Source organism: Vespa mandarinia, chromosome 22 (assembly GCF_050613455.1).
Source record: "Vespa mandarinia isolate Hongniang chromosome 22, ASM5061345v1, whole genome shotgun sequence".
Taxonomy (NCBI): domain Eukaryota; kingdom Metazoa; phylum Arthropoda; class Insecta; order Hymenoptera; family Vespidae; genus Vespa; species Vespa mandarinia.
The window spans coordinates 2,102,501-2,109,996 of NC_140831.1; the positions used below are offsets into that span (position 1 = coordinate 2,102,501).

Consider the following 7,496-nt stretch of genomic DNA (forward strand, 5'->3'; position numbering starts at 1 on the left):
TAGGGCCTGCATTTAATTTGGCATAATTCCATCTACGATATTCCTTTCTAAATGAACTACGAAGCATGTATAATTTCTTTTCAACGTCCGCCAATGAACAATTAAAATGATTCGCCATTTCCGTGAGAGCCTCGCGACGGAAACGTCGATTCTTATAAAACTCGTGGCTCGTGTCCCAGAGGCATTTTCTTTCTTTGTACATTTGTATCAAGGTCGTTGTATTGTTTTGATCCCATTCTGGTACTCCTTCTTGTGCGGTCAGACCGGAGCATGGAACTGAACTCATTATTGACATAGTTAGCTAGCTAGTTTGTATAGATATAATTCGTGTTTTATTTTTGATAACACTTCGTCGAATGAAATAGAAAATATTGATATTCCTTGTTTTGAGTTTTCTCACTCGGAGGAATAAAAGGTATTTGCGTTAACGTAGAGCACGAAATACAACTCCAAACAATATCGGAGTATATCCATGGAAACCGAACTGGATTGGCTTTGAATTGAATATTGTCTTTTAAACAGTTATATACATAAATCGAAAGACAATGGAAGACATACGTATGTCAATTTTTTATTTCATACAAAATTGTATTATACACAGAGATAATTGATATAGATTATATATTTGAGATCAAAAGTAAGATTAAATTAAAAATATAAATTATTTTATTTTCAAATTAAACAATTTTTCACTTTCAATCGAGATCAAAAGGATTCGACGATACAGTTCAGTTTCGACTTTACGCGTTTTATTTGTTTTTATCACTTTTTGCCATTTCTTTTGTTTCAATCTGTATCGTGGCAATTAAGTTATCGTTATTATCAACACGCATTTCTGCATAAAATGATCGTTAATATTTCTATTCAGATCTTATTACGAAAGTCTTTTAAAATATCCAATGGGATAGTGAGTGTTGCTCGAGATGAAGTTAAAAAATATTTTGGAAAGTAAATATTTTTAAAATACTTATCAAAGTACTCTTGCTTTTTTTTTGTTAATTATACTCCTCATTTATTTCAATTGTATTATATATGTATATTAAATGCAGTCAGTATCGTCATATTCATATGTGGATCCCAAATAGCGAATATATTAAAGGATTAGAATATCCGCGAGCTTTGCCGGTTGATGCTGTAAAATGGAAATTTCCGGGGGAAAAATATGATGATGATGAAAACGAAAAGATAATGCAAAATGTACGAATTAATTTTGGTCCTCAACATCCTTCAGCTCATGGAGTTTTACGTTTGATATTGGAATTGGAGGGTGAATTAATTAAAAAAGCTGATCCACATATTGGACTTTTGCATCGTGGTACAGAGAAACTAATAGAAAATAAAACTTATATACAAGCTTTACCTTATTTTGATCGTTTGGATTACATTTCGATAATGTGCAATGAAGAATGTTACAGTTTAGCTATCGAAAAGTTGTTAAATATAGACGTACCTTTACGTGCCAAATACATTCGGGGTCGGTATTAATTTTCGATTGATTAATATCTGATTTAATAGTGATGTTCTTATAGTATGTTGAAGATTTTTTTTTTTTTTTTTTTTAATGTTTATAAGTGTATAGAAAAAAAAATTATTTTATTATTTTTATTGCAGTGCTTTTTGGAGAAATAACCCGAATATTTAGTCATATTATGTCAATATCAACACAGGCACTGGATATAGGTGCAATAACTCCTTTTTTTTGGTTTTTTGAAGAACGTGAAAAAATAATGGAATTTTTTGAAAGAGTGAGCGGTGCACGTATGTTCGCAGCTTATGTGCGCCCTGGTGGTGTAGCTTTTGATTTACCCTTGGGTTTATTAGATGATATTTATCAATGGGCTAGTATATATTCTGAAAGACTTGATGAAATAGAAGATTTATTAACTGAAAATCGAATTTTTATTCAACGCTTGAAGAATATTGGTATAATATCAGCTAAAGATGCATTAAATTTTGGATGCAGTGGAGTAATGTTACGGGGATCTGGTATTGAATGGGATTTGAGAAAAATTGCACCATATGATGCGTATGACTTAGTTGACTTTGATGTACCTGTGGGTATAAATGGAGATTGCTATGATAGGTAACATTAGTAATAAAATTAATTATAATAAAATTAATTAAAATTAGTAATAAAATTAATAAATTAGTTTATAAGAGTATTTGTATTTATTAAATTATGTTTATTGGAATATAGATATCTCATACGCATTACGGAAATGCGTCAATCACTTAGAATAATTTATCAATGTCTAAATCAAATTCCATGCGGTGAAGTGAAATGTGATGATGTCAAAATTGTACCGCCAAGCAAGAAAGAAATGAAAACCAGTATGGAAGCACTTATCCATCACTTCAAATTATTTTCACAAGGTTTTCAAGTACCACCGGGTGCTACATACACATCCATTGAAGCACCAAAGGGTGAATTTGGAGTTTATCTTGTTAGTGATGGTAGCTCTAAACCATATCGATGTAGACTTAGAAGTCCTGGTTTTGCTCATCTAGCAACATTGAGTTTCATTGGACCTGGTTATTTGCTGGCAGATATTGTTGCTATTCTTGGTACATTAGATATAGTATTTGGTGATATAGATAGATGATCTTGTTAACAGGATGATAATAAGTAAGTAATTTTATTATATTCTTATGATATTGTTATGAAATGTATTCTATCTACCATTTGCAAGCTGGTCTTTTGAATAACCTTAAAATATTTGACAATTGATATTATATGTTATATAAATTTTATTATTTCTAATTTTATTGATTTGTACATATAGAGACAATATATCTATCGGTATTTAGTTTAGAATATTAATAGCTCGTTATAATTATCTTATGTGTATTAATAATATAAAGTAATCAACTTATAATTACCAACATGAAGTAATATATTAACTTCCAATACTTAAATTAAATGAATCGTATTTTCTTTTTTTTTATATGAGCTTTTCGAACGCATATTAAATAATCATATTTTTAAATGTTAATATATATATATATATATGGCACGTACCAAATAAATACGTACTATATAGACATACGTAGTAGAGTATTACAGCAAATGTCGATATTTGTCTTTCGTATTGTTTTCATAAGAACATTTATGTCGTACTATTATTTATATCTTTTAAATGAGAATAATCATAAGATAGAATCATTTTTTTAATCGTATTAATAAATACTTCAAAAACATTATTTGTCGTATGATCGATTGAGCTCAACGAAGCTCGAAGATGTCGTTCATGTTCGTTTAAGTTCGGTTGTGTTCGGTTTTCGTCATTTTCGTCTTAGTTAACGTAACCTAACTTTGGTATTTGCTTGGAGAATTTGAAGATTTGTGTGCAGTTGTTGGTGGACAGCTGTGTTAGATTGGTTTTAGATCATGGCCACTGGAGTGTTAAGGACAGTCCTACGAAAATCTGTAGGATTGTATAATGATGCACCGTATCTTACACGAATATATCCAACAACGTAAGTACCATAGAATAATTGTGAATGTAATACGATTCTTCGTAATAATTTATGTAACGATATTTTTTTCTTTTTCTTTCTTATTAAGTAAGTTGCCAATACTACAACAATAGACATTGTATCATAAAGTAATTTTTATAGACAACATCGCCATAGTCATGATTGGGCTCCAGATATAGAATATATGATCTCATTAAAAAATCCACGAGCTATACCAGTTGATTCTGTAAGATGGCAATTGCCATCGCAAAACTTTGAAGATAAATTGCATGAACGGAAAGTGAAAAATGTACAAATTAATTTTGGCCCTCAACATCCGGCAGCTCATGGAGTGTTACGTTTGATATTAGAATTAGATGGAGAAATTGTAATCAGAGCTGATCCACATATTGGTCTTTTGCATCGAGCAACAGAAAAGCTTATAGAATATAAAACATATATGCAAGCATTACCATACTTTGATCGTTTAGATTATGTTTCTATGATGTGTAACGAGCAATGTTTCTCTTTAGCAATTGAGAAATTATTAAATATAGATGTACCACTGCGTGCAAAATATATTCGAGGTAGATATATATAATATTGACGTAATAAGTGATATAGGAATGTATACATTTCTTTTTTTTTTTTTTTTTTTTTTTTTTTTAAATTATATATACTCACAATGAAGTTGATGGTTCAGACTATATCTAATGAATACATAAATCTATTTTATTACAGTATTATTTGCGGAACTCACTCGTATCTTGAATCATATTATGGGAATAGGAACTCATGCATTGGATGTAGGTGCAATGACCCCATTCTTTTGGTTGTTTGAAGAAAGAGAAAAATTAATGGAATTTTATGAAAGAGTTAGTGGAGCACGTATGCATGCTGCTTATATAAGACCTGGTGGAGTGTCTTTGGACCTTCCATTAGGTTTATTAGATGATATTCATGAATGGGCTTCGCAGTATGCTGAAAGAATTGATGAAGTAGAAGACATGTTAACTGAAAATAGAATATGGATGCAACGTACAAAAGATGTTGGTATAGTTACAGCAGCAGATGCATTGAATATGGGCTTTAGCGGAGTAATGTTACGGGGTTCTGGAATTAAATGGGATTTGAGAAAAACTGCACCATATGATGCATATGATTTAGTTGACTTTGATGTTCCTGTTGGTGTAAATGGTGATTGTTATGATAGGTAATATTATTAATAATATTAATCAAAATCTACAAGTGTATTTGTATTTATTAAATATATATTTAATCCAATATTAGGTATCTCATTCGAGTTGAAGAAATGCGTCAGTCTCTTAGGATAATCGAGCAATGTTTAAATAAAATGCCATCTGGTGAAGTGAGATGCGACGATGCTAAAGTTGTACCACCGCGTAGAGAAGAAATGAAAACTAGTATGGAAGCTTTAATTCATCATTTTAAATTATATACACAAGGTTTTCAGGTACCACCTGGTGCTACATATACTGCTATCGAAGCACCAAAGGGTGAATTTGGAGTATATCTTGTTAGTGATGGTACTAGTAAACCATATCGGTGTAAGATCAAAGCTCCTGGATTTGCACACTTAGCTTGTTTGAAATATATAGGACCAGGTCATATGCTTGCCGATATCGTAGCCATTATTGGTACACTGGATGTAGTATTTGGTGAGATTGACAGATAAAATGTTAATAATTGTATATTTGTAGTAGATAAGTAAATTTATTATATTATGTTATGTTAATGAGAGAACTCATTTAGCATGCAGTAATAATAAATGAAAGGTATTTTAAATACCGTAATAACCTGTAAAAAAAAAAAAAAAAAAAAAAAAACAAAAAAGAAAAAAAAAAGAATAGACATTTTATTCTAGATAAATTATGGGCAGGATCATTTATTAATAATCATTAAGATATAACAATATTTATTGTCATCATTAAGATATAACGATATTTATTATCATCATCTTGGGATAAGTTTTTTTCTTAACAAATACTTTTTTCTTTTTTTTATTATATGCCCCGAAAAAATCATCTGAAGATATTACAAGTTTCATGCATATTTTGATTCTTCTTTTTTTTTTTTTTTTTTTTTTTTCCATAATTTCATACATGAGGAGGTATAAACAGAGTTATTCTAAGATGGATGTACATTTGCGATGATTTAATTGTACGTACATATGCATTTCACGTCAATGCTGTTAAAGAAATATGTACTATCCTGATGTAAACAAAAAAGAAAAAGAAAAAAAAATGAAGAAAAAAGGAAAAATACTAAACGACTCCTTATTATGCGTACGTTCGTAAGAGGAAGAAGTTTTGTATCTATGGCCTACGTGACCAATTTATAATGCAAAGAGTACGGAGTTTTTAAATTATGCCATGGAATAAAGATCCTCATTTGCGTTTGTTCTCACAAATGAAAGATCTTGGTCTTTAACTTATCTTTCTTTTTCTTTTCTTTTTTTTGTCTCTTTCTCTCTCTCTCCCTCTCTCTCTTTCTTATGTAAAACCCAGGAAAAAAAAGCCCGCACTTGTTGTAAAACATATTACTTATGAAAATCGATAAAGGAGCACCAGTTATAACAACAACAACTACAACAACAACAACAACAACAACAACAACAACAACAACAACAATAACAACAACGTGGTCAATTGCACCCGTAAGCATTGGTAAGGAGCCATTACGTGATTAGAATTTTAATTTTGGATACGTTTCTTAATCTTACACAATGATCTTGCAATGATATTAAACGTTTTGAATTCCGATGATCATTACAAGATTAATATCAAGGATTAAAAGTAAGATCTAATATGTCCCTTCGCATGATAAATTTAATATATAACTTAACTCGTCAAGTTACAAATAAGTTCATACACACACACACACACACATATATATATTTATATTTTTTTTTTCCAATTTTTCTAATGTCATTATGTAGAGATGCGTTCGTACGATTTTTTTTTTTTTTTTTTTTTTTTTTTTGTTGAAATATATGTTTACAAATAGATAAATGAGATGCTCTTTGTTTAATCGTATATATTTGGATTATAAAAAATAGGTGTGAAATTCAATCGTCATTAGAAAATTTATAAATAACTTTATCGTACATATAGAATTTTAGTCACGGTGCAAACCATGAGATATCATTGAGCTCGTTGTAACATTTGGCATTCTAACGTTGTCGTCGAACTCGACAGAATCGGTCTTCAAATTGATCTTTCGATATCGCATGATCGAGTAAATCGTATTTACAACATCAATGCCATTGACACGGAATATAAAAATGGTTTAACATAATCACGTTTTATAGGATTGATTGCATAGTTTTGTAATAGGACATTTGAAACATTATGTGAAAGGAACGTTCACTTTTATGGGATACGCTTTTTTTTTCTCCTTTTTTATTTCTTTTTCTTTTTTAACTTTTATTATTATTATTATTATCATCATCATCATCATCATCATCATCATCATCATCATCATCATCATCATCATCATCATCATCATCATTATTATTATTATTATTATTATTATTATTATTATTATTATTATTATTATTATTATTATTATTATTATTATTATTATTATTATTATTATTATTATTATTATTATTATTATTATTATTATTATTATTATTATTATTATTATTATTATTATTATTATTATTATTATTATTATTATTATTATTATTATTATTATTATTATTATTATTATTATTATTATTATTATTATTATTATTATTATTATTATTATTATTATTATTATTATTATTATTATTATTATTATTATTATTATTATTATTATTATTATTATTATTATTATTATTATTATTATTATTATTATTATTATTATTATTATTATTATTATTATTATTATTATTATTATTATTATTATTATTATTATTATTATTATTATTATTATTATTATTATTATTATTATTATTATTATTATTATTATTATTATTATTATTATTATTATTATTATTATTATTATTATTATTATTATTATTATTATTATTA

The 7,496-nt window shown here is 27.9% G+C and overlaps 3 protein-coding genes across 4 annotated transcripts in view; 2 read left to right on the top strand and 1 right to left on the bottom strand.

The window, feature by feature from the left end:
- The window catches only part of LOC118442634 (uncharacterized), a 2,675-nt gene extending 2,129 nt beyond the window's left edge, over positions 1–546 (bottom strand). The window contains exon 1 of the mRNA XM_035868496.2: positions 1–546. This exon is cut by the window's left edge and continues 269 nt beyond it. Within this exon, the coding sequence (XP_035724389.2) occupies positions 1–295 (295 nt within the window). The 5' untranslated portion in view covers positions 296–546.
- The window catches only part of LOC118442630 (NADH dehydrogenase [ubiquinone] iron-sulfur protein 2, mitochondrial-like), a 3,588-nt gene extending 111 nt beyond the window's left edge, over positions 1–3,477 (top strand). Inside the window, exons 2-5 of the mRNA XM_085663596.1 lie at positions 1,232–1,474; positions 1,612–2,083; positions 2,198–2,626; positions 3,352–3,477. Coding sequence (XP_085519722.1) covers positions 1,393–1,474; positions 1,612–2,083; positions 2,198–2,603 — 960 coding nt within the window. The 5' untranslated portion in view covers positions 1,232–1,392 and the 3' untranslated portion in view covers positions 2,604–2,626; positions 3,352–3,477. The remainder of the gene's footprint in view (positions 1–1,231; positions 1,475–1,611; positions 2,084–2,197; positions 2,627–3,351) is intronic.
- LOC118442631 (NADH-ubiquinone oxidoreductase 49 kDa subunit-like) lies at positions 3,242–5,746 on the top strand. 2 transcript variants are annotated; one of them, XM_035868486.2, is made up of 4 exons: positions 3,242–3,477; positions 3,607–4,043; positions 4,198–4,669; positions 4,747–5,746. In XM_035868486.2, the coding sequence occupies exons 1-4, from the start codon at positions 3,389–3,391 to the stop codon at positions 5,150–5,152; spliced, it is 1,404 nt and encodes a 467-aa protein (XP_035724379.1). In that variant the 5' UTR covers positions 3,242–3,388; the 3' UTR covers positions 5,153–5,746. The 2 variants fall into 2 exon arrangements, with proteins under 2 accessions (XP_035724379.1, XP_035724380.1); XM_035868487.2 differs by having other exon boundaries at positions 3,254–3,477; positions 3,619–4,043.
- Positions 5,747–7,496: the final 1,750 nt, after the last annotated feature.